Below are 27,667 nucleotides of genomic sequence, written 5' to 3' on the forward strand. Positions count from 1 at the left end.
ATATCCCCATGACAGTTTTCAGGCAATTGAGATCAATTGTGGTATCCCTTTTCTGGGCGGGGAAACGTAGCAGAGTAGCATTGCAGGTCATCTCTAAGCGCTACGAAGGGGTGAGGGGGGCTTGAGGCACCTAGGTTGGACCTCTACTACTACGCAGCACACCTTCAACATGCAGCAAGGTGGTTAGATGACGGCAAAAATGGGGAGTAGCCCCTACTAGGCGGCCAAGTGCAGCCAGAGAACCTGCCCATCATACTGATAGAGGGGGCAGGTGGATGTTCAGATTTACAATACGTCATCAAACAAACAGCATTTATATGGAAATAACATGTGGAACAAGTACTCAGAAACGCACCGTTTCACTGAGAGTTAAACATTTGGCAACTGGCCCCAGTGCGAACAATGGTAGAGAAAATGTCCTTCCAGGCTTGGAGGGAGGGCGGGTGTGCGGTCCTAGCAGATTTATTCATAAGTTACACCTTCATCACATTTGAACAGGCGTGCAAAGGGTTTGATCTGGGACAGGGGCAGTACCTTCAATATGCGGGGCTGGTAGACCTGGTCTGGGCTACGTGGCACACGTATCCAGACATGCCTCAGACGTCTGAGACGCTGGACGTTTTGCTTACATGTGGTAGTGGGCGCAGGCTGGTATCACTGCTATGCAAAGCTATGTGGGCAGATTCAGGATCACTAGCCACTAAGGCATGGGACGCATGGAACGAGGACTTATGCCCCCCTAGTCAGAAAAATTCTGGACCAGGGCCTGCACATTAACGTGCAAAGTATCCTGCAATACACGCCTTAAATTGTTGATTTATAACTTTCTACAGCGGGTGTACCTAACCCCCGTGTAGCTCCATCGCATTGACCCGACCCATCTCCATGAACGCCCCAGATGTAACAGGACCCAGGCAGGGTTTGCCAACCTGGCTTAGGAATGCCCAGAGGTACAAAAGTATTGGAAAAGTGTGGTAGCGAGGGTGGGTGATCCGGTGGAGGCTACACTGGAACACTGCAACCTGGGGCTGATTTCGAACCCCAAGACATGGAAAAATTGCCTACAAGTTGTTACACTTAACCTCGGTATTCGTCAAACGGAGGGTAGCTATATGTTGGATGAGCACACAAGCCCAGACATTGGTGAGCTGGAAAAGAGGTGTAGGTGAATGGTCTCTCGCAGAAGAAATGCACATGAAAGCCTGTAGAAAGGACGAAAAGCTAGCTGAGGACATTGAACTTTGCTACATCTACCTTGGGTTATAAGACAAACGGGGGGGGATTTTGCCTATCCTCCTGCTTCATATATCAGGCATACTGTGGAGATTAAGAGGAGTGGGGGAATGGTTCTGGGAACTGGGTTACTATATAGATTTTGGCTGATATTGATGGCCACTGAATGTAGGCGAGGGTATGTGCCATGGTCTGATAACAGAAAGATTTCATCCTAAGATACTATTGGCAACTTTTTTTCCCTTAAGGTCGTTTTCAAGTTTCATGACTCATAGTGGAAGAGAATTTGGAACTGCAAATGGTTCAACGTTGTTTTACAGGATTTCAAAGAATGGTGTGGTCATGCTAGCAGTATGAATAGAAGTTTTGAGTTCAAGAAGTTAGGAGTACTCCTGAAAAAGAAGATGATCTTATTTTTAAGCAATCCCGGAATGTTCCTGGAGATACAGGGGCATTGATCAGGCTAATTAAGTTTGGAGTCTAAGATGATGTATTATCTTTCAGAAGGGAGGTAGGATTGTGTTCTGAAACAAATGAGCAGATGGACTTGTCTTGGCCAAGGTAATTATAAGTACATTAGGAGTGATTTAAATGAAGTGTGAACAGTTAACCATAACTTCCCCTACTGGAGCAGGTTGTGTCTGTTTATATGGATAGCAGGTGAGGAAGGTTTCTGCCTTTTTACTTTCGTGTTAAAAAAAAGCATGGGACTTTTTCAGTTATCTTTGGAGTTTATCGAATTCACAACATGGGGACGGCTGGTAGCCGGCCTACAGATTACAAAATAGTTCCGTAGACCTTTTTTAGCTTGATTAAACGCCTTTCTAACAATGGTAAGTGCATTTCGAACAGTGTTCAGTTAAGAGTCAAAGTATTTCTTCATGTTTTCCTTTTCTTATGTAATTTTACAAATTTCCATGTGAAGAGATTATAGCATCAAATGCATTTTACAACTCCAAAAGCTTTTTTTTGCACACTGTGTTCTACTAAAAAGCACCGTGTCAAAATCTTTTTTTTTTAATCTTCTCTTTATTAACAACAAATCAGTCATCGCATTACAGGTATTACCATTGTAATACAGTTGGTGGGCATTGGTCAGGAATTCAACGATCAATGTCGCTCTCCTAACATCGACAGGTGGATGTAGTAGCGCCTTTATTATCAACAGCTTGAATTACAAAGTGTTCTCGCTCAATATTCAGTCTGGAGCAGTTACTCTAGGGGATTACATGGGCTTCCCCTATACAGGTTGCATTTTCCCCCAACCCTCTCCCACTTTCAGGGGCATCCTCTACTTTCGTATACGGTTCTTTCTGCTACCATGCATTGATCCATATCTCTTTTCCAAACCCCAAGGGTAGCGGCAGATATTCGCCCCCCCCCCCCCAAAGTTGCGCTATATTACGTTTAGCTACCATCATGCCCAGAGTGGCCCAGGTTTGTTCATCTCACGTCAAGTCTGTGGCCTCCTAAACTTTAAGAAGGCACCATTTAGCTGAAAGGGACATGGTCACTCCCTAGACCTCGCTCATGCACAATATCACCGCTTCCCAAAAAGCTTGGACTGCTGGGCAATCCCAGAGGATGTGAAAAAATGTCCCTACTTGCCCACACTTCTTGAGACACTCTGCACCTGGTTGCTTACCCATTTTTACCAGTGGGGTGCGGGAGATATAGACCCTGTGCAGTATCTTTAATTGCAGTAAGCGAAAGCATGGCCGGATCGCAACCTCTTGTGGCGATGCCAAGGCCTGCTCAGGCCAGTCTTCCTCCTGCAGGTCACCCAGGTCTGTCTCCCAACGTTCTAATAGGTGGGTTAGAGTATCGGGGAAATTCTTTATGAGTTTTCGGTACACTAGAGAGATTGCTTTGCGAGTTAAGTGTTCCTCTAGTAATCTATTTTCGAGATGGGACGACTCCGGTAGGTTTTCTCCTGGGGGAAGTGCCGCTCGGAGAGTGTGTCGGATTTGTAAGTATCGGAAGGTCTCTGTGGGGGATAGTTCATAGGTTTTTGTAGGTCTGCAAATGGAATTATCTCCTCTGTAGCGCATATGTCCCCCAAGGTGGATATTCCCATCAGGTCCCATTTATCAAACCCCTGCTTTTTCGCGATAGTGCAAGGAGAGGGTGGGTGGGGGGGTCAGGTACAGGTGAGCCTCCTCTCCCATTCTAACTTTCGTAGGGTTGCATGCCAGAGATTGATCATCAGTGCTGTCGGTCCTCCGACGTGGAGGTGTCGGGGATCGGTGTAAAGTACACAGCGGTACCCTACCGGCTGTAAGACCAGAAGGTCCATACGGTAGGCTGGTTGCTCCTCAGGCTGATGGACCCATTGATTGATGGTAGTCAGTTGTGCTGCCCTATAGTATGACTGCAGATCTGGTAGCGCTATCCCCCCATCGTACCAACCCCTCGTAAGTTACTGTGCCAAATTCTTAGTTTTGCGTCTTTTCAGTTTTTAAGGGGCTAGCACACCAACAGTTTCTGGCACAGTGTGTTTTGCAAAACTGGTGCACAGACCTGGAGGGATCGATTGAAGAGTAAAGTATATGTTTTCTGCTAGCATAGTCTTGCCAATATTTTTGATGTGTTTGACCTACCGTTTATTTAGGTCGTTAACTGCAATCTTTCTCCTTTAACTGCCATCCAAAGCTTTCTCTCATAGTTCCAACAATACAGAGCGGGCCTAACAGCTATATTATCCCTTTGCCACAGTAGGCTTTTTTTGGTCATCTTCCTTTGAGATTACTTTCAATATCGAAGTACCTCTGGAATTGAGCGATTTGTAAACCAATACCATAGCTGCAGGCTACATCCGTGATTAAACTCATGTGGAATTAATACGCTGAAAATAATAAGACTCAACAGGTGTATCTGGATTAAGATAAACTTTCCTAAAAACCTGAATGCTTTCCTTTTCTACTTTACTTCAGATGCCTCACCTTTTGTCCATGAACATGTTTTGGGAATCTAAAGAGGCACACATAACTTAAATATTCAATATACTGAAACATACAACATAAGTATATTTCATAGGTTGCATCTATATAAGAGGCTACAAAAAACTGAGAGACATAGATACATACCTCCTTTTCCCCCACAAAGTCTAAGCTCCAGACTGTACACCAGTCCATTCTGCAGGGCGTCATCAACTCCAACCAATCGTCCATTACATTTCATGTATAAGTCCTCCAGAGGGTAACCCTAAACATCAGAACATTTCTAATCAGTTATATGTTAATATAAATCTGTATAAGCTTAAGTCTTCTCCGAATTTTACAATAGCCATGGCTTCTTCTAACACCTATTTTAAGTATGATCACTGGATCTTTTCATGACATAAGCATTCTGAGACAGGGACTGCTACAATATCCCACCCTACATTTGAACACCTGCACATATATACATACATACATACATACATACCAAGTCTAGGTCACATGCTCTACATTTCAATAACTACAACAATAAAACCAGAGGGATATGATGCAATAAAAACAGGAGGGACACGGATTTTTTTGCCTACATTAGGGAGGGGGGAGGGTTTGTCCCAAGAAAAACATGACAAATGAACACGATTTTTTTAAACAGTACAATGTAATCCTGAGACCCATATATCTGGAAGATTGCTGAGTTTATTGTAGACCAAATACGAATGCTGTCCAGAACAAGTGACACAAGTACAATGACATTTCTAGAGAAGCACAGCTACTAACGAATGAATAGCACTGAGCAGACCTCAAAAAAGTATTTGAGTGTAAAGCGTATCTCCAGGTGAAAAATGGGCATGGACAGATGCAGAATATTTAGGAGGATATGGGAAGCTGGGATGAATATAGCGGAAAAAAAGGGAAGCCCATGATGTAACATTTTATATAGCGACTGTGAGTGATGGATGAAGATTCAGACATGCATAATTGACTTGCACAAGACACACAATTGATGGACGGATTGCCGAACAAATCAAAACATTCACCCCCAAGTCAAGAGATCTGGGTTAAATCCATCATTTTTTTTGCTCACCATGCCACCCCAGTTTAGACCTGCCCATATGCAAATCAGTCTTGACCCTGTGCCTCATGGGAACAGTCCAGCCCGAACCGCCAAGCCAGGTCATTCCTGGACCGGAAACAAGCATCCTAGGATGGGTTTCAGGGTTTCACCCTTCTTCAGCCAGGATAGCTTGATTCCAGTGGCACAGTGAGCCCAGGACCCACGTCTGGGCATACCTGGTGCACTTAGGGAGCGAAAGCAAAAGACACACAATTGAAGGACTGAATGCCGAACAAATCAAAACATTCACCCCCAGTCAAGAGATCTGGGTTAAATCCATCATTCTTTTGCTCACCATGCCACCCCAGTTTGGACCTGGCCATATGCAAATCAGTCTTGACCCTGTGCCTCTTGGGAACAGTCCAGCCGAACTGCCAAGTATAGGATGGATATGCCCAGACGTGGGTCCTGTGCTCTCCATGCCACTGGAGTCAAGCTATCCTGGTTGATGAGCACTAAAAGCCCGAAACCGGTCCTACGATGCTTGTTTCCAGTCCAGGGAGGACCTGGGCTGGCAGTTCAGGCTGGACTGTTCCCATGGGGCACAGGGTCAAGACTGATTTGCATAGGGCTAGGATCAAACTGGAATGGCATGGTGAGCAAAACATGATGGATGTCGGCCCAGATCTCTCTACTGGGGTGAATGTATGACATTGTTCTGCATTCTCTCCATCAATTGTTCTTTTTGCATTTGTCACCCGAGTGGGATGGGTATGCCCAGACGTGGGTGCTGTGCTCTCCATCCAACTGGAGTCAAGCTATCCTGGCTGATGAGGGCGAAAGCCCAAAACCGGTCCTAGGATGCTTGTTTCCAGCCCAGGGAGGACCTGGTCTGGCAGTTCAGGCTGGACTGTTCCCATGGGGCACAGGGTCAAGACTGATTTGCATAGGGCTAGGATCAAACTGGAATGGCATGGTGAGCAAAAACATGATGGATTTAGGCCCAGATCTCTGTACTGGGGTGAATGTATGACATGGTTCTGCAATCTGTCCATCAACTGTTGTTTTTTTTGCATTTGTCCCCCGAGTGGGACGGGTATGCTCAGACGCGAGTCCTGTGCTATCCATGCCACTGGAATCAAGCTATCCTGGCTGATGAGGGCTGGAAGCCCGAAACCGGTCCTAGGATGCTTGTTTTCAGTCCAGGGAGGACCTGGCTTGGTAGTTCAGGCTGGACCGTTACCATGGGGCACAGGGTCAAGACTGATTTGCATATGGCTAGGTTCAAACTGGAATGGCATGGTGAGCAAAAAAACGATGGATGTAGGCCCAGATCTCTGTAATGGGGTGAATGTATGACATTGTTCTGTATTCTGTCCATCAACTGTTTTTACAGAACCGGATTATGCGACAGGTTTGATAAGATTATGTATCAAGAAAAGGCAAATTATGTGACAATATGCAGAATATTTTTCATAGTATTGCTTCATTATTTTGTAATTTTTAACACATGGTAATATTGTCTGGGCAATTATTTCCCCTTCCAAGTACCAGTTTAACAAGCAACTACAAAAATAAGCAACTGAAAGATTACCAGATAAGTTAGTTTTTAAATTTATAGTGCGCAACAGATACCCAAAAAGGGTTTCCCGGCGCAAAGGGCGAGTCAGGGATGGGAGCCATGTAGTAATAGGGTCATTATTTGTCAAATAACCAAGTTTTCAAAGATTTGGAAAACTGCATGTAATTAGTTTCGTTTCGACGGGTTGTGGGTAAGGAATTCCAAGTGGAGGGACCAAGGAAGGCAAAAGACCTACCTCCCATCCGGGCAAGTTTGAATTTGGGAACAACGAACCTTCCTGGAGTAGCGGTGCACAAGTTCCGCGGGAGGGGGGGGTATTCGGGGGGAGGGGGAATAGGGTCTGACTAAGGAAGAAGATAGCAAGGGGCGCAGCCGGACTTGATTTTGAGCATAAGGCTCAAGGCCTTGAATTTGATTCTGTTTTCTATTCTGAGCCAGTGCAGTTTACGTCTGTATTTCGAGACGGGGGAGAACTTTGGGGCTCCACATAGAAGTCTGACAGTGGCATTTTGAACGATTTGTAATCTGTGGACTACAGTTTTGTTTGCTCCCAGGTAAAGAACGTTGCCGTAGTCAAGTCTAGATGTTATTAAAGCATGGACTACAGTTTTCCTGGTAGATTCCGGTAGCATCCAGCAGATTTTCCTTAGCCATCTGAGGATGGTGAAACAGGTTGCCGTTACTTTAATTGATTGAGAATGCATGCTGAGAGAGTCATCTATGATGATGCCCAGATTTCTCACTTGAGGGGAAGGTTGCGGGAAGTTGCCCATTTCATTCTGCCAGTGTGTGGGATTCCATAGATTTTTTTGGTTCCCCAGTACTAGAATCTCTGTTTTGTCCCCGTTTAGCTTTAGAAAATGTTCCTGCATCCAGCATGCTATTTGGTTTAGACCGATTTTGAGGCTGGATAGATCGTCAGTTTTCTGTGAGGAGAGGGAGAAGATGATTTGAGAATCATCCACATAAGAGTAAAGGGATATTCCAGATTTTGCAGCTACCTCAGACAATGGTCTCACATATAGATTGAATAGTAGTGGGCTGAGAATAGACCCTTGCGGCACCCCATGAGCAAAGGAATGGATCTCAGAGCAGGTTGAATGTGAGAACACTTGGAAGGTACGTTTTGTTAGAAATGCAGTGATCCAGTCTAAAGCAGGTCCACAGATGCCGTGTGATCTCAGTGTGTTAATAAGTACTGCGTGTGACTCCGTATCGAAGGCGGCGCTCAAATCCAGAAGAATGAGCGTTACGGTGTCACCTTTGTCCAGGTATTGTCGTATATTTTCGGTAACTCCAAGTAGAGTGGTTTCAGTTGAGAAACCCGCTCTGAAGCCCGACTGAGAGGGGTGGAGGAGATCGTGTGCTAAGGTGTTGATGAATATGCCTTTCTAAGATCTTGGAAAAGATGGGGAGTAAAGATATACAGCCAGATTCATCAATGTCCCGTTTTGCGAGTCCTTAATAGCGATTATTAAGGAATCGCTATTAAGGACTTGCAAAACGGGATTCATGTAGGAATTGCTAAATAAATTGCGATTCCTACACATTCCTTATTTGCGAGTTTTATTTTCATTCCAATGAATGGGGAGTTATTCCTTATTTGCGATTAGCAATTTGCTACTCGCAAATAAGGATGCCATTTCAAGGGTGCAAGGGGTGTCCAAAGGACACCCTGTAGCACCCCTGAAATGTAATCTACATTGGTGTTGCGCACACACATGTCCAAAGGACATGTGTGTGTGTAACATGCAACTTAGAAAAATGCATTTAAATGCATTTTTCTAAGTTTTAGCTATTTACCACGAGGTTTGACCTCGCGGTAAATAGCGGCCCAAAATTTCGATTTCGCAACTTTAAAATGGTTCATGAATTGCATTGAAGGAATCTCAAATAGAGATTCCTTAAATGCAATCCCTCGCAAATGTGCGAATTCTTTATTAGCGATTTTTGCATTTGGGATGATGAATCCCAAATGCAAAAATTGCACTCGCAAAGGGCCAGATTCTCAGAATCTGGCCCTTTGCGAGCGCAATTAAGCTTGAGGAGTCTGGCAGATAGGGCGATAATTACTGGGCATCTCAGGATCAGTGTTGGCCTTTTTGAGAAGGGGATGAATCATAGCATGTTTCCAAGATCCCGGAATAGTTGCTTCAAGTAGGGAGGCGTTGAGGAGATTCACTATCACAGCCAATGAGTCAGCACTCAGCTGTCTTAATATTGAGACGGGTAGAGGATCATTAGGTGATCCGGATTTGATATTATTTAGAAGTGTTGTTAAGCTTTCAGGGGTGAGCGAAGGCCAAGTCGTTAAAGAATGTTTATGCAGATTCGTTTGACTCATCGCATCAGGAAAGCAGTCTGCAGCAGGAGATGAGAGTGGAAGTTTAGGGGTGGAAGAGTTTTTTTTAGTTTGGTCAAGTACAATATTTTGGTAGATTATATCTACCTTTTGCATGAAAAATAGAGCCAAGGCTTCACAGTTGGATTGTGTTAATGCAGGAGGCGGAGCTAAGGTTTTGGATCCAGCCAGTTCCTTAACCGTATTAAAAAGGGTCTTTGAGCAGTTAGCAGAATTGTAGTTGAAACATATTCAGCTCTAGCCTGCTAATAACCTTCGTGAATGGTCTTCCACTGCGTGCGAACACATGTTGCCACATTTTTCATAACAGCCAAAGAAAAGTAGAAAAGCTTTGGCAAGGAGAGGAGCCCAGACACCCAAGTGTGAACCAGCTGCTCCAGAAGTTGGGGGAGGGGGCAGAGAAGAATGGCACTCTGTCAGATAAGCAGCATCTCCTATTATAGCAGCACTCTCTATTTTGGCCAGCGCTTGCCCACAGCACACCAGAGGGACACTGGAAGCCACAGAATGCTCCTTTTGCAGACTTGAAATGTTAAATACAGCCAGCACAAGGAGCACTTATATTATGCTGTTCAGATCCCGATGTTCCACTCCAGGTGCAAACAGTTAAAATTGGAGTACATTGAAAATTTTAGTCTATGACGGCACTTGCCAATGTTTATGGTGCTTCACAGACCCATCCCACAGCAACTGTGGTCTGACTTTGTGAGCACATGAGCCATGAATGGTATCACAACTCTCCACAATACAAACAATTTGAAAAGTACCTGCAAGGAAACACTCCTAAAGAGGATCCCTGCTTTGTAGATTTTGATGATAGATTTGGTGGTAGTTTAGAAATATTAAATGGAATTTCTATGTACCTGTCGCACTGCTCTTGTGATCTATGCTGTGGGGGCACAGGCTTCCTGGAGTCCTATTAGTTCGGTACCCACTAGCTAATCATTTGGGCAATAGCTGGTCCAGGTGCCAGTATACCTAGATACACACAGGTTTGGAACAAATGATGGGTGTTCTGCAGCTTCAATTGTGGTTAATACATTCCAGTGGTAATGAGGTTCGTTCCAGCCAAAGCGATTTCAAGGAGAAAGCTTGAAACTGTCCTGGCGTCTTGACTCTGCGTTCAAATTCATATAACCCCGTAACCCATGAGCCAGAAAAAAGGTGGTCACTGGTTCGGACTCAGGGGTGGATGTGAGATTGAGGCAATTCTCAAGACTTCTGGAAAGAACTGGAAGGTGCCAATAAACTTTCGTCCAGCATGGGTGTTATCAGGGATGTAGAAGGTTCACGCTAAACAATAGTAGGAAGTGATAGCTCATCCCCTGGGCTTCAGGTGATGCAGCTGCTCATGTTGTTGCAAACTCAAGCAGCTGGATTTAGGAAGACCTCGTGTCCAGGAGCTGGCATAGTGGCACGACTTGTGCCCAGCAGTTTAACATACTTTTCAACCCACTGCCTAACAGACATGGCTCGTGCCAATTCATTTGTTGCTTTAACTTTGGATAAGCACTTGCCTGTCTCTTAACACACGTCATCTAGAACTTTTGATGACCTTATCAACTCCCCAAAAACCAATGTAAAGAGCTAGTTTCTAGGTCAGTGAACTTAAAGACTCATGTGCCCCAGATTCACCATATTGTCCTATTTTTGGAAAAGAAAGCAGCTTGGTATCAGGAAAGCAGGAAGAAGGTACTGAGGCTCTTTTATGCAGATAATGCCCTTGGGAGAGCCTGGGTTCTCCCAAGGGCTTTATCTTATCTTTACCTGGCAATGCCCTCTGTGTGGGGAGAACGTCCTATGGGCTTTGTCAATTGCTTCTGGAGGTCTTGTACTGCTTCGATAATCGGTGCAGTCACAAAAAGAAACAAAGAAAACGGTGGAATGATGTGAGCGCCAATTGTTTCAGTTTATTTACTGATCCAAAAAGGAGGATGCAACTTGAATCAGTAAATGAAAAAAAAATGTTTTTGTAATGCGAAAGCACACATTAACAAGCATTTACAATGCAACGGTCTCGCCTTTGAAAAAGTTAGAGCTATTGGCATTGTAAATGACAAAATTTTTATTTGTGTTGGTTTTGAAAATAGATAAATAAATGGCACTGTCATTTACAATGCCAATAGCTTAATCTCTCGCAAATGCCACACACAAACACACAGACCCACACAGAGTCCCACACACATACATACCTACAGAGCCACACGGAGAGCCACACACACACACAGAGCCGCACACTTCCAGTAGTCGGTGGGCAGCGTGGAGCAGACCAGCACCCAGACCGACAGGGCCAGCAGGAAGGCCACGATCTCCCCCGCCATGCTGGCCATGGTCCCCGGCGAGGGTCACAGCGCACAGGTGTCAGAGCTGAGGGCACGGGTGAGGGCAGAGGGGTGAGAGCTGAGGGCAGAGGGGTGAGAGCTGAGGGCTTAGGAAGAGCTGAGGGCACAGGGCAGGGTAAGAGCTGAGGGCAGAGGTGTAAGAGCTGAGGGCAGAGGTGTAAGAGCTGAGGGCAGAGGTGTAAGAGCTGAGGGCAGAGGTGTAAGAGCTGAGGACAGAGGGGTAAGAACGGAGGGCAGAGGGGTAAGAACGGAGGGCAGAGGGGTAAGAACGGAGGGCAGAGGGGTAAGAGCGGAGGGCAGAGGGGTAAGAGCGGAGGGCAGAGGGGTAAGAGCGGAGGGCAGAGGGGTAAGAGCGGAGGGCAGAGGGGTAAGAGCGGAGGGCAGAGGGGTAAGAGCGGAGGGCAGAGGGGTAAGAGCGGAGGGCAGAGGGGTAAGAGCGGAGGGCAGAGGGGTAAGAGCGGAGGGCAGAGGGGTAAGAGGTGAGGGCACAGGGGTAAGAGCTGAGGGCACAGGGGTAAGAGCGGAGGGCACAGGGGTAAGAGCGGAGGGCACAGGGGTAAGAGCGGAGGGCACAGGGGTAAGAGCTGAGGGCACAGGTGTAAGAGCTGAGGGCACAGGGGTAAGAGTTGAGGGCACAGGGGTAAGAGCTGAGGGCACAGGGGTAAGAGTTGAGGGCACAGGGGTAAGAGCTGAGGGCACAGGGGTAAGAGCTGAGGGCACAGGGGTAAGAGCTGAGGGCACAGGGGTAAGAGCTGAGGGCACAGGAGTCAGTGAGGGCACAGGAGTCAGTGAGGGCACAGGTGAGGGCAGCGTGGTGAGGGCTGGAGGCCTGGGTTGAGGTCAAAGGGCACAGGTGCCAGAAGTGAGGGCCTAGGAAGAGCTGAGGGCAGAGGGGTAAGAGCTGAGGGCAGAGGGGTAAGAGCTGAGAGTACAGGGGTAAGAAGTGAGTGAGGGCCCGGGGTGAGATCAGATGGTAGAGGATTCAGAGCTGAGGGCACCTGCGAGGGCTGAGAGCAACGCGGCAAGGGGCTATTACTATCGGTCTTAAAAATGTAACCCAGTTTCATGCCTTTACAAAATAAATGTCAACTGAGTGGTGTCAGAAAAGTAATTTATACGCCCACTGATTATTTTCTGGAAAAGCTCTGCTGCATTCTCATTTCGAATAATTTACTTTTAAAAGAGCTTACAAACCCTCTAAGGCTCCCAACACTCAACAACAGAGGCTCCGTCCCTAACAACCTCAGAAAAGTTCCCCTCACACTAGAAAGCTCGTCCACCCTTCTCTCTCCCAAACTCAAATGCATCCTATTAAACTGCAGATCGGCCCAGAGACATTCCTCCGACATCGCGGATCTCGTCTCAGAAAGGGATCTGGACTTAGCCATTCTAACAGAAACGTGGCTCACTGAAGCCTCTACCCCGATTATGGACATACTAGTCCCCCCCAACTATCACATCATTAGGCTGGACAGGTCTCCTGGCAAGATGGGCGGGGGAATTGCATGCATTTTTAGGAGCAATCTCTCCGTTACTCAAGTCACCTCCCCCCCCCTTTCCTCCTGTGAACTACTCTGCCTCGACATCACCAGTGAGGGCAAACAAGTCTGTGCCTTACATCTCATCTATCACCCGCCTGGTGACAATCTCATATTCACCCAACAATTCATGGACCTGATCACCTCCAATGCCGGTCGGCAGACCACTCAAGTCTACCTGGGTGACTTCAATCTCCACTGGAACGATCAGAAAGATACCGTGGTGAATAGTCTAAAAACTTTCCTCAATGCGCTTGACCTCACCCAACTATGCGATAAACCAACACACGACAAAGGCGCGATACTCGATCTCATCATTGCCAAAGAGAACGCTATTCAACTAGAGGCGATTCTACCCTGCGATTGGTCAGATCACCACATTATCACCTTCTTTATCAACGAAAAAGTTAAACCTAACCCTACTCAACCAATCAAAACCAAAACATGGAAAAGGGATTTGAAGAATCTCAACCCCTCTACCCTACCTCCCCACATCGGCAACCTCCTCCTTCCCCCTTCAGGGGCCTCAGATGTTCAATCACTGACTGACCACTACCTTGACTCTATGAATACAATTGTCAATGAAGTCGCCCCTCTGCAACTGAAGAGAGTCTCCACCAAAATGTCTAACCCCTGGTATGATGATAGTCTCAATGACGAAAGGCGTAATATGCGAATGGCAGAGCGCACCTGGAGATCGGATCCCTCAGCACTGCATCTCAGAAAGCTTAAGAACAAGAGAAATGCCTACTTTAGGAAAATAAAGCGCACAAAGTCGGATTTCTTCAGCCGCCAGTTGGACCAAGCGAAGAACAGGCCAAGAAAGCTGTTCGAGCTTATCAAGACTCAAACAAAGGCACAACCCACTCAATCAAACAGCACAACAAATGACACCCCACACTGTGAAGCCTTCTCTGCTTTCTTTAAACTAAAGACTGACAACATAAGAAATGACCTCATCTTGGATGTAAGCAGATACCCCAACCACACCAGAATGGCAGACATTCAACCTAAAAACAAGGCCTCCTGGCAGCACTTCGATACCTACTCGGAAGAAGCAATTCACAAACTGCTCTACACCTTGAAGCCCTCTAATCACCTCTCAGACCCTCTACCTGCTAATGCTGTAAAAGACTTTATCCCCTTGCTCCTCCCTCTCTGGACCAAGATCATCAACAGCTCTCTGCAACAAGGCCACATTCCAGACTCCCTTAAGGTGGGGCAAGTCACGCCTATACTCAAGAAACCTACAGCTGATCCGGCTGACCTAAACAACTATCGGCCCATCACCAATATCCCCACCCTGGCCAAACTGCTGGAGAAATGTGTCCAACTCCAACTAACAAAACACATTGATCAATTTGACCTCCTCAACCCTCCTCAATCAGGCTTCAGAGCGAAACATAGCACGGAAACAGCAATGACACACATAATTGATGATGCCCTCCAAATTCTGGACCGCAATGAGTCCTGCCTCCTCATCCTTCTTGACCTCTCCTCAGCATTTGACACGGTCAAGCATGAGAATTTGCTGGAGCTGCTAAATACTAGAATGGGGCTATCGGGAACTGTTCTCAAGTGGTTTTCGTCCTTCCTTCACAACCGGTCTCAGAGGTTCAAGATCGACAATGTGCTATCTACACCTGTGCCTGCAGATCTAGGTGTCCCACAAGGATCCTCCCTCTCCCCCACACTGTTCAACCTCGTTATGGAACCGCTCGCCACCTTGCTTCAAGCATCCAATGTTCAATTTCATATGTACGCTGATGACACACAACTCTATCTAAAGTTACAATCCCCGGAAGATATCAAACATCTGAACTCCACGCTTATCAACACCCAATCCTGGCTGGCCGTTAATCACCTCAAACTAAATGCCCTGAAAACTGAGTTCCTACTCATCTCACCTCCGGCGAAAATCTCCACCACCCAGACCTGGCTCAACAACCTAACAGCACTCAATGTCCAACCTACCATCGTGGACTCGGCGAAATCCCTAGGCATCACACTCGACGCCAGGCTCAACATGCAGCAGCACGTCAGCAATGCCACAAAAGCAGCTAATTTCCAAATTAACACGCTGAGGAAAATTAAACCTTTCCTCCCGGCCAAAGACTTCCAAACGGCTGTACAGGCTTTAGTCATCCCTCGAATAGACTATGGAATTGCGGCCCTCAGCGGTCTCCCGCTATCCACAACAGCACCCTTAAGAGCCTCCCTGAACGCTGCCGCGAGACTCATTACTGGATCTAGAAAGCATTCGCACATATCCCCAGACTTAAAGTCTCTAAAATGGCTGCCTTTTGAAGCCAGAATACAGCTAAAAATTGCAGTGATGACACACGCGGCCGTACACCACAAGGCACCCAACTACCTCGCCCAAAAGCTGTCTATATCAGGAGGTTCGAGATCCAATAGGAGTACAAAAAATCTACTCCTGAAACCTCGTAGATTCCGGAAAGTGAAAACTTACAAGCGCTCCTTCTCAGGAATGGCACCCAGGATCTGGAATGCGCTCCCGCCTGAAACAAGGCTGATCTCCTCCACTGCACTCTTCAAGAAAGAGGTGAAAACAATCCTTCTGGCCAAGATCTCCTGATCGTTATAGAGGTTGGTTCAGAGACTCTGCATTGGTTCATGTCACTGCTCACCCTATCCCTTGGCACTATACGCTACTTGTTGGGGGCATTACTACGCTACTCTCTTACTACCGACCAAGACCGGATACACGTTGGTTTACTGATCCTCCTAAACACCTCTGTAGTGGGATCAATGACTTGTGCTGTCCTATATTACTTCCTTAATTGATTGTATTTGGATTGGTTTTATGTATGTTTTTATTATCCATGTTATTACCATGTTATTGACTATTATACTGTTCCCATTATCTCTACTGCCCCTACTCTGTCTTTGTGAAGCGCTCTGATATCTGTAAGGATCCTGTTCGCGCTATATAAAACTTTGAATAAATAAATAAATAAATAAAAGAGAAATGCCATTCCAATCGTTATACTGCACTAGGCATGCCATCGTTTCTGACGGAAATGTTTGCACTGCTGCCCATATCAACTTGTCATGCAGCCTTGTCATGCAGCCTCGTGTGGGTGCAGGGTGAAACGCTAAGGTTTATCTGCACCCGTTTCTCACCTCGAGCTAGCAGTTCGCGTCCGGTCAAACATGGAAATCACACCACTTGGAAGGGATCAGTAAGGGTAGATGGGCTTAGTGGCATTATAATTAGCTTATTTGTTCAGGGGTTCGCCCATCTAAAGTTATCAACGCTTCTCAGGACAAACTATAAAAATGTCATTTAACTGTATCAGACGTGATGCAAAATGAAGAATCGGGCAGGAAAACATTAACAATATTGCTACAAAGTAGAGCATGTCGTATAAATCTGGACTAGTGTCATCCTACTGCAATGGCTTGCACGAACTGTGAGCTACTTGCTCTACGGAAGTGTTGGGAGCGCCGCAGACTTATAGGCTGCCTTGCCAGGGGTATTTGTGCAGCCACTACTCGCTGCGCAGAAAGTAGCTGTGCAGCGGACGCCAGGCGAAACCTAAAAAGGAATGTGTGTGGTGTGTAGAGGGGGGCAACGAGGGAGAAGGTGGGGGAGAAATGAGAATAGCAGCACACAGAGGATGGGGTAGAAACAAAAAACAGTAAGTAGTGCAGAAGGACACGTGCAATAGAGGTCAACACGGAGCATGGGTGTGGAAAGAGAAGCATACAGACAAGAAAGCAGTGCAGGGGAAGAGAATCACACAGATGATAGTTAGTAAAACGCAGCAGAAGGGGGAAGAGAAGCACACAAGGGAGGCAGCTGGAAAACATGTGCACTCACTGAGTACTTAAGCAAACTAAAATGAGACCGCAGCATAGGGTGAGAAAAGGCGATGGGCAAGAAAGATCAAAATGGGGCGGGTGGGGGGGGGGAGAGGCACACAACTAACTGCACACATGCACTCTCGTGGAGTGCTCAAGAAAAAAAAATCTAGTTCCCTGAAAGTGAATGAGCAGTGGAAACACATAAGTAAAGAGGCTATACTTTAGGGGAGAGACAAATAAAAGATGGACAAGGCACGCTACTGAATAAGAAGCTAGACACTGAAGCCAACTAAATGTAAGAAATGGCTGGGCTTTAATCCCTCTCTGTAAGATTGTGGTAAAATGACAACAGGTCTTTTGCAATTAAACAATTTGCATTGTATAGTAGGCTCAAACTAAGAACTACACTTAACATTAATTCCAATAAACAAGTGCATGCAGGAATATTTACTTGAATACGCAAACTTTGGCGACTGATTAAAAAGCAGCGACTGGATACCTAGGCGTTAGGAAGATTCAACAAATCACAAAATTTGAAAAAACAGAGCGAGTGACATGTCATATGTATGTAATGCCTATTTGTATTCATCCATTTTGTATTACTGACAAGTGTGTTATCACTGCACGCTTAATTATGTTCTCATGCAGCTGGCTTTTTAGGGCTCGGCCTCCGCCCACGTAAGTGGGAGGAGTTTCGAGATCCTAATGTTAAAGAAGAGAAAAAAAAAGTATCTCCTAGGGCTTTGGCGAGACAAATTCCACACATTCCTTAGTGTGTTATGTCATCTGGCCAGTGATTCGTCTTTGTTGTGGTGTCGTTTTAATAGCCTTGAAGTGATAGGGTAAATGTAGTTTTCGTCCGCCATGTTGGGCATTTTTCGTTCGTGTGCGCGCAAAGAAGTACATTAATTATAATTAGGAGCTGTCAGGGTGCCTCCGTAAGTGAATCCAGATGGCCGGGCGCGTTCACCATTCAGCAGCGCTCAGCGCGCAGCTGCTCCATGCCAGGCCGGGAAAGGGCTTCATTAGTTCAAGAACAAGAGTCTGACGTTCTGTCATGGGCTGTTCTTTTAATCTCAGTTTCATTTTTTTTTCTGGAATGGTCCGTTGCCGGTGTGAATGGAATTGTTCTCTCGAGTTTATAATGTGTTTCTTTGCAGCAGCTTTTGTTTTCGGAGCTGAGGTAATGAATAGCAAGCTGGCAGGCAGCGCCTTTTAGAACTGTTTGCTTTCTGGGCAGAGTCCTGCAGTGGTGTTGAACTTCAGCATAGTCTGACAGGCTGCTGTATTGTTTGTATTTTCCCATACCGCCTGCGTCAACTTTTTTCCACACACGAATTTCCAACAGTTTTGTTCTCTCTGAATAATGCGCCTTGTTACTTCCTTCAGACAGCAAGCAGAGTTTTAAAGGAATGATTCAAGGAGCCCGTCAGTTGTTGACACAACGAAAGGTGAGGTAACTGTTTGCTTGCAGTTACGGACCTTCGTTTGGGTTTTTTATTGGTATTGTTTTTCCTAATGGGATTGGTGTTTGCGAGAAAATTGACTGCCCACAGCTGCGCTTGTAAGACGCGCCTGGCAAAGCGGGTCACGAGGGCTGCGTGGGGCTGATACAGATGCTCGCGCCCTATCAACATTGGGGACTGTATATTGACCGTCGTGCTGAAAGGCGGAGCAGCAGAAGTAGATTTCCGTTCTTGACTTAAATTCTATTCTTCCGAGCTCTGGGAGAAACCCCAAATGGAATCTAGGTATCCTGCTAGTTGCAGCGTTTGCGCGATGGCAAAAGAGGAAGTGTGCTAAGTTTTATTGTTTTTATTTTTTATAAAGTAAAGAACATTGGTAGGAAAGTTTGTAGAACTCCAAGTCTAGCAACTCGGAACACATACTTTGATTATGTCGTTTTTAGAACAGTCTGCCAAAGAATTCATTTCACAACTTGTAAATGCAGTTTGAGAGTTGAGACTGCAGTTTGAGAGTGCAGTTTGAGAGTGCAGAGTGCAGATTGAGAGTGCAGAGTGCAGATTGAGAGTGCAGAGTGCAGATTGAGAGTGCAGAGTGCAGATTGAGAGTGCAGAGTGCAGATTGAGAGTGCAGAGTGCAGATTGAGAGTGCAGAGTGCAGAGTGCAGATTGAGAGTGCAGAGTGCAGAATCAGAGTGCAGAGTGCAGAGTGCAGAGTGCAGAGTGCAGAGTGCAGAGTGCAGAGTGCAGAGTGCAGAGTGCAGAGTGCAGAGTGCAGAGTGCAGAGTGCAGAATCAGAGTGCAGAATCAGAGTGCAGAATCAGAGTGCAGAATCAGAGTGCAGAATCAGAGTGCAGAATCAGAGTGCAGAATCAGAGTGCAGAATCAGAGTGCAGAATCAGAGTGCAGAATCAGAGTGCAGAATCAGAGTGCAGAATCAGAGTGCAGAATCAGAGTGCAGAATCAGAGTGCAGAATCAGAGTGCAGAATCAGAGTGCAGAATCAGAGTGCAGAATCAGAGTGCAGAATCAGAGTGCAGAATCAGAGTGCAGAATCAGAGTGCAGAATCAGAGTGCAGAATCAGAGTGCAGAATCAGAGTGCAGAATCAGAGTGCAGTTTGAGAGTGCAGTTTGAGAGTGCAGTTTGAGAGTGCAGTTTGAGAGTGCAGTTTGAGAGTGCAGAGTGCAGATTGAGAGTGCAGTTTGAGAGTGCAGATTGAGAGTGCAGATTGCAGATTGAGAGTTGAGAGTGCACGTTGAGAGTGCACATTGAGAGTTGAGAGTGCAGTTTGAGAGTTGAGAGTGCAGTTTGAGAGTTGAGAGTGCAGTTTGAGAGTTGAGAGTGCAGTTTCAGAGTTGAGAGTGCAGTTACAGAGTGCAGCATGAGAGTTGTGAGTGCAGTTTGAGAGTTGAGAGTGCAGTTACAGAGTGCAGCATGAGAGTTGTGAGTGCAGATTGAGAGTGCAGAGTGCAGTTTGAGAGTGCAGAATCAGAGTGCAGAATCAGAGTGCAGAATCAGAGTGCAGAATCAGAGTGCAGAATCAGAGTGCAGAATCAGAGTGCAGAATCAGAGTGCAGAATCAGAGTGCAGAATCAGAGTGCAGAATCAGAGTGCAGAATCAGAGTGCAGAATCAGAGTGCAGAATCAGAGTGCAGAATCAGAGTGCAGAATCAGAGTGCAGAATCAGAGTGCAGAATCAGAGTGCAGAATCAGAGTGCAGAATCAGAGTGCAGAATCAGAGTGCAGAATCAGAGTGCAGAATCAGAGTGCAGAATCAGAGTGCAGTTTGAGAGTGCAGTTTGAGAGTGCAGTTTGAGAGTGCAGTTTGAGAGTGCAGTTTGAGAGTGCAGTTTGAGTGCAGTTTGAGAGTGCAGAGTGCAGATTGAGAGTGCAGTTTGAGAGTGCAGATTGAGAGTGCAGATTGCAGATTGAGAGTTGAGAGTGCACGTTGAGAGTGCACATTGAGAGTTGAGAGTGCAGTTTGAGAGTTGAGAGTGCAGTTTGAGAGTTGAGAGTGCAGTTTCAGAGTTGAGAGTGCAGTTTCAGAGTTGAGAGTGCAGTTTCAGAGTTGAGAGTGCAGTTACAGAGTGCAGCATGAGAGTTGTGAGTGCAGTTTGAGAGTTGAGAGTGCAGTTTGAGAGTGCAGTTTGAGAGTGCAGTTTGAGAGTGCAGTTTGAGAGTGCAGAATCAGAGTGCAGATTGAGAGTGCAGATTGAGAGTGCACATTGAGAGTGCAGATTGAGAGTGCAGATTGAGAGTGCACATTGAGAGTGCAGATTGCAGATTGAGAGTTGAGAGTGCACGTTGAGAGTGCACATTGAGAGTTGAGAGTGCAGTTTGAGAGTTGAGAGTGCAGTTTCAGAGTTGAGAGTGCAGTTTCAGAGTTGAGAGTGCAGTTTCAGAGTTGAGAGTGCAGTTTCAGAGTTGAGAGTGCAGTTACAGAGTGCAGCATGAGAGTTGTGAGTGCAGTTTCAGAGTTGAGAGTGCAGTTTCAGAGTTGAGAGTGCAGTTTCAGAGTTGAGAGTGCAGTTTCAGAGTTGAGAGTGCAGTTTCAGAGTTGAGAGTGCAGTTTCAGAGTTGAGAGTGCAGTTACAGAGTGCAGCATGAGAGTTGTGAGTGCAGTTTGAGAGTTGAGAGTGCAGTTTGAGAGTGCAGTTTGAGAGTGCAGTTTGAGAGTGGTGTTTGAGAGTGGTGTTTGAGAGTGGTGTTTGAGAGTGGTGTTTGAGAGTGGTGTTTGAGAGTGGTGTTTGAGAGTGGTGTTTGAGAGTGGTGTTTGAGAGTGGTGTTTGAGAGTGCAGAGTGCAGTTTGAGAGTGCAGAGTGCAGTTTGAGAGTTGAGAGTGCAGTTTGAGAGTGCAGTTTGAGAGTGGTGTTTGAGAGTGGTGTTTGAGAGTGCAGAGTGCAGTTTGAGAGTGCAGAGTGGAGATTGAGAGTTGAGAGTGCAGTTTGAGAGTGCAGATTGAGAGTGCAGTTTGAGAGTGCAGTTTGAGAGTGCAGTTTGAGAGTGCAGTTTGAGAGTGCAGTTTGAGAGTGCAGTTTGAGAGTGCAGTGTGGGAGTGCAGTGTGGGAGTGCAGTGTGGGAGTGCAGTGTGGGAGTGCAGTGTGGGAGTGCAGTGTGGGAGTGCAGTGTGAGAGTGCAGTGTGAGAGTGCAGTGTGAGAGTGCAGTGTGGGAGTGCAGTGTGGGAGTGCAGTGTGAGAGTGCAGTTTGAGAGTTGAGAGTGCAGTTTGAGAGTGCAGTTTGAGAGTGCAGTTTGAGAGTGCAGTTTGAGAGTGCAGTTTGAGAGTGCAGTTTGAGAGTGCAGTTTGAGAGTGCAGTTTGAGAGTGCAGTTTGAGAGTGCAGTATGAGAGTGCAGTATGAGAGTGCAGTATGAGAGTGCAGTATGAGAGTGCAGTATGAGAGTGCAGTATGAGAGTGCAGTTTGAGAGTGCAGATTGAGAGTGCAGTTTGAGAGTGCAGAATCAGAGTGCAGATTGAGAGTGCAGATTGAGAGTGCAGATTGAGAGTGCAGATTGAGAGTGCAGATTGAGAGTTGAGAGTGCACATTGAGAGTTGAGAGTGCAGTTTGAGAGTTGAGAGTGCAGTTTCAGAGTTGAGAGTGCAGTTTCAGAGTTGAGAGTGCAGTTTCAGAGTTGAGAGTGCAGTTTCAGAGTTGAGAGTGCAGTTACAGAGTGCAGCATGAGAGTTGTGAGTGCAGTTTGAGAGTTGAGAGTGCAGTTACAGAGTGCAGCATGAGAGTTGTGAGTGCAGATTGAGAGTGCAGCATGAGAGTGCAGAGTGCAGATTGAGAGTGCAGATTGAGAGTGCAGATTGAGAGTGCAGATTGAGAGTGCAGATTGAGAGTGCAGATTGAGAGTGCAGATTGAGAGTGCAGAATCAGAGTGCAGAATCAGAGTGCAGAATCAGAGTGCAGAATCAGAGTGCAGAATCAGAGTGCAGAATCAGAGTGCAGAATCAGAGTGCAGAATCAGAGTGCAGAATCAGAGTGCAGAATCAGAGTGCAGAATCAGAGTGCAGAATCAGAGTGCAGAATCAGAGTGCAGAATCAGAGTGCAGAATCAGAGTGCAGAATCAGAGTGCAGAATCAGAGTGCAGAATCAGAGTGCAGAATCAGAGTGCAGAATCAGAGTGCAGAATCAGAGTGCAGAATCAGAGTGCAGAATCAGAGTGCAGAATCAGAGTGCAGAATCAGAGTGCAGAATCAGAGTGCAGAATCAGAGTGCAGAATCAGAGTGCAGAATCAGAGTGCAGATTCAGAGTGCAGATTCAGAGTGCAGATTCAGAGTGCAGAATCAGAGTGCAGAATCAGAGTGCAGAATCAGAGTGCAGAATCAGAGTGCAGAATCAGAGTGCAGAATCAGAGTGCAGAATCAGAGTGCAGAATCAGAGTGCAGAATCAGAGTGCAGAATCAGAGTGCAGAATCAGAGTGCAGAATCAGAGTGCAGAATCAGAGTGCAGTTTGAGAGTGCAGTTTGAGAGTGCAGTTTGAGAGTGCAGTTTGAGAGTGCAGTTTGAGAGTGCAGTTTGAGAGTGCAGTTTGAGAGTGCAGTTTGAGTGCAGTTTGAGTGCAGTTTGAGAGTGCAGTTTGAGAGTGCAGTTTGAGTGCAGTTTGAGTGCAGTTTGAGAGTGCAGAGTGCAGATTGAGAGTGCAGTTTGAGAGTGCAGATTGAGAGTGCAGATTGAGAGTGCAGATTGAGAGTTGAGAGTGCAGATTGAGAGTTCAGTTTGAGAGTTGAGAGTGCAGTTTGAGAGTTGAGAGTGCAGTTTGAGAGTTGAGAGTGCAGTTTGAGAGTTGAGAGTGCAGTTTCAGAGTTGAGAGTGCAGTTTCAGAGTTGAGAGTGCAGTTACAGAGTGCAGCATGAGAGTTGTGAGTGCAGTTTGAGAGTTGAGAGTGCAGTTTGAGAGTGGTGTTTGAGAGTGGTGTTTGAGAGTGGTGTTTGAGAGTGGTGTTTGAGAGTGGTGTTTGAGAGTGGTGTTTGAGAGTGGTGTTTGAGAGTGGTGTTTGAGAGTGGTGTTTGAGAGTGGTGTTTGAGAGTGCAGAGTGCAGTTTGAGAGTGCAGAGTGCAGTTTGAGAGTTGAGAGTGCAGTTTGAGAGTGCAGTTTGAGAGTGCAGTTTGAGAGTGCAGTTTGAGAGTGCAGAGTGCAGTTTGAGAGTGCAGTGTGGGAGTGCAGTGTGGGAGTGCAGTGTGGGAGTGCAGTGTGGGAGTGCAGTGTGGGAGTGCAGTGTGGGAGTGCAGTGTGGGAGTGCAGTGTGGGAGTGCAGTGTGGGAGTGCAGTGTGGGAGTGCAGTGTGGGAGTGCAGTGTGGGAGTGCAGTGTGAGAGTGCAGTGTGAGAGTGCAGTGTGAGAGTGCAGTTTGAGAGTTGAGAGTGCAGTTTGAGAGTGCAGTTTGAGAGTGCAGTTTGAGAGTGCAGTTTGAGAGTGCAGTTTGAGAGTGCAGTTTGAGAGTGCAGTTTGAGAGTGCAGTTTGAGAGTGCAGTTTGAGAGTGCAGTTTGAGAGTGCAGTTTGAGAGTGCAGTATGAGAGTGCAGTTTGAGAGTGCAGTTTGAGAGTGCAGATTGAGAGTGCAGATTGAGAGTGCAGATTGAGAGTGCAGTTTGAGAGTGCAGTTTGAGAGTGCAGTTTGAGAGTGCAGAGTGGCAGTGAGTGCAGACTGAGTGCAGAGTGACAGCGAGTGCAGACTGAGTGCAGAGTGACAGCGAGTGCAGACTGAGTGCAGAGTGACAGTGAGTGCAGACTGAGTGCAGAGTGACAGTGAGTGCAGACTGAGTGCAGAGTGACAGTGAGTGCAGAGTGAGTGCAGAGTGACAGTGAGTGCAGAGTGAGTGCAGAGTGAGTGCAGAGTGAGTGCAGAGTGAGTGCAGAGTGAGTGCAGAGTGAGTGCAGAGTGAGTGCAGAGTGAGTGCAGAGTGAGTGCAGAGTGGCAGTGAGTGCAGAGTGGCAGTGAGTGCAGAGTGGCAGTGAGTGCAGAGTGGCAGTGAGTGCAGAGTGGCAGTGAGTGCAGAGTGGCAGTGAGTGCAGAGTGGCAGTGAGTGCAGAGTGGCAGTGAGTGCAGAGTGGCAGTGAGTGCAGAGTGACAGTGAGTGCAGAGTGACAGTGAGTGCAGAGTGACAGTGAGTGCAGAGTGACAGTGAGTGCAGAGTGACAGTGAGTGCAGAGTGACAGTAGAGTGAGTGCAGAGTGAGTGCAGACTGACAGTGAGTGCAGAGTGACTGTAGAGTGACTGTAGAGTGAGTGCAGAGTGAGTGCAGAGTGAGTGCAGAGTGAGTGCAGAGTGAGTGCAGAGTGAGTGCAGAGTGAGTGCAGAGTGAGTGCAGAGTGAGTGCAGAGTGAGTGCAGAGTGAGTGCAGAGTGAGTGCAGAGTGAGTGCAGAGTGAGTGCAGAGTGAGTGCAGAGTGGCAGTGAGTGCAGAGTGGCAGTGAGTGCAGAGTGGCAGTGAGTGCAGAGTGGCAGTGAGTGCAGAGTGGCAGTGAGTGCAGAGTGGCAGTGAGTGCAGAGTGGCAGTGAGTGCAGAGTGGCAGTGAGTGCAGAGTGGCAGTGAGTGCAGAGTGGCAGTGAGTGCAGAGTGGCAGTGAGTGCAGAGTGGCAGTGAGTGCAGAGTGGCAGTGAGTGCAGAGTGGCAGTGAGTGCAGAGTGGCAGTGAGTGCAGAGTGGCAGTGAGTGCAGAGTGGCAGTGAGTGCAGAGTGGCAGTGAGTGCAGAGTGACAGTGAGTGCAGAGTGACAGTGAGTGCAGAGTGACAGTGAGTGCAGAGTGACAGTGAGTGCAGAGTGACAGTGAGTGCAGACTGACAGTGAGTGCAGACTGACAGTGAGTGCAGACTGTGAGTGCAGACTGACTGAGTGCAGACTGACTGAGTGCAGACTGACTGTGAGTGCAGACTGACTGTGAGTGCAGACTGACAGTGAGTGCAGACTGACAGTGAGTGCAGAGTGACTGTAGAGTGAGTGCAGACTGACAGTGAGTGCCGAGTGTGTGCAGAGTGAGTGCAGAGTGAGTGCAGAGTGAGTGCAGAGTGAGTGCAGAGTGAGTGCAGAGTGAGTGCAGAGTGAGTGCAGAGTGAGTGCAGAGTGACAGTGAGTGCAGAGTGACAGTGAGTGCAGAGTGACAGTGAGTGCAGAGTGACAGTGAGTGCAGAGTGACAGTGAGTGCAGAGTGACAGTGAGTGCAGAGTGACAGTGAGTGCAGAGTGACAGTGAGTGCAGAGTGACAGTGAGTGCAGAGTGGCAGTGAGTGCAGAGTGGCAGTGAGTGCAGAGTGGCAGTGAGTGCAGAGTGGCAGTGAGTGCAGAGTGGCAGTGAGTGCAGAGTGACAGTGAGTGCAGAGTGACAGTGAGTGCAGAGTGACTGCAGAGACAGTGTGTCAGGGTGCACATTGTGTGAGTGTGCAGAATGAGTGTGCAGGGTAAACAGTGTGTGACTATGCAGGGTGACATTGGGAGTGTGCGGGTGAGCAGTGTGTGAATGTGTAGGGGCAGTGTGTGAGTGTGCAGAAAACACCACACACACATACACCACACACATATAACGCACACACAAACCACACACCTCAGTCTCTCAACACCACACACTTGTCACCACTCAACACAACACACTCACCACCACACTCACTCCCCAGGCTCACCCCCACAGACTCACCACCACACACTCACCAGCACACAGAAAACAACACACACAACAACACACCCCCAGCCGTCAATGAATGCTTTCACCATGCACAAACACCAACAACCATCATCCATCTGTGCACGCTTTTACCAAGCACACACCCACCAGCCGTCAGTGCACCCTTCCACCAGGCACACACACCTCCAGCCGGCAGTGCACTTTTCCACCAAGCAATCGCAGTATGGTACACTTTACTTTTAAACATATTCATATAAAGCACAGCATGCCACCATTGGTAAAATTACAATTCAACCAAGATACTTCCACTACACACCACATGCACACACTCCATAACACATGGCAAAAAGACATTGGCATTTACAATGCCATTAGCTCAAACTCAAATAAATCCGAGCCCGATTGCATTTCTAATGCTTGTTAACTTTGCAGGAGAAGTTCTGTAATACACTGACAGACCTTATTCTGTAAACACATTTCTTGAACCTTGCACAGCCACCACAATGCACGGATCTTCTTAAGAGTGAATAATAAGAACAGCTGCTCACATAGAGATGCATGGATGAGCTAAACATAGTTCGATAAGAGGTTACTATATCTTTGTGGCCGTGTTTTTAAAGTCTGGCTCTGCATAGGAATGCTCACTGGTGTGCCTCTCAATGCGACTGTGGCCAGGTCACTCTTTATTCAATTGAGCAGTGTGCGGCGCACTGCTACAGGGGCTTGGGATCGGCCCTGCCTCGGCAGCGGATACAAAAGGAAAGACCCTTTACAAGGGACTTCAAATGCAGTACAGTTCACCATATTTGAATTATTATTACAATTTCATTAACTGTTAGATGGGCAGAATACATGTAGGTGTGAATAATAAACAGGTGCTTATATTTTTTTAGACTCTTGTTTCTAAATAGGATTTCCCATACGAGGTGTGAGGAGTAGTAGACAATATGTTTGCATGCATAAGGATGTAAACATAGGAGCATCAGAAAGGTGCAGAATGATGAATACCACTTAACAATGTGCATAATGGTGTAGTTTGAGACTACTCTCGGTGTTATTTCATTGGAGAACTTTGATGCATTACAAAAATACAACTTAGAACATCACATGGATTTAAGCCAGGGACGGCATAGGGGCCTGGTCTAACTTGTGAAGGGGACAAGTGCAACATGGGCAATGCAATAATTTGAACAGAAGCACACAAATTAAACTGACAAAGACAACTAATGGTAAGCGGTGGGTGGGCTGGCTTTAAACCCACTGTAAGATTTGGGTAAGCTGACAATAGGCTTTTAGCAACCGAACAGCTCGCACTGTTTGGTAGGCTCGACATAAAGGGGAAAATACAGCCAGTGCTGTTGGCTCTTGACACCACTAATTCGTCTTTTGAAATTCTCAGAAGGGCAAAGAGTGCGTATTGAGGAACATGACCTTCGCCCTAGTGTCTGTGGATGAGACTGAAACACTCAAGAAACCCCCATGTAAAACTACTGCATGCACCATGATGCACTGAGCAGGACTGGGAAATACCGGTGTGTGAGTCCACCCCTTGGAAATGTATATACAAGCTCCTGCCCCGTGGGGGAAGCTGGTGATCGGTTTCCGAAGACAGGACGCTGTGGAACAGTGCCAAGAAGCTCCAAGGGCCAGACACTAAGCAGCAGGTCATCTACACCCCAACACTCTTCTGCCCTACTGA

At 46.9% G+C, this 27,667-nt stretch overlaps 1 protein-coding gene across 1 annotated transcript in view; it reads right to left on the minus strand.

Moving 5' to 3' along the window:
* SDE2 (spliceosome associated SDE2) overlaps positions 1-27,667 on the minus strand; it is a 309,663-nt gene that overhangs the window by 204,492 nt on the left and 77,504 nt on the right. The window contains exon 2 of the mRNA XM_078647545.1: positions 4,320-4,437. Within this exon, the coding sequence (XP_078503671.1) occupies positions 4,320-4,437 (118 nt within the window). The remainder of the gene's footprint in view (positions 1-4,319; positions 4,438-27,667) is intronic.

Source organism: Lissotriton helveticus, chromosome 6, assembly GCF_964261635.1.
Source record: "Lissotriton helveticus chromosome 6, aLisHel1.1, whole genome shotgun sequence".
NCBI classification, from domain to species: Eukaryota; Metazoa; Chordata; class Amphibia; order Caudata; family Salamandridae; genus Lissotriton; species Lissotriton helveticus.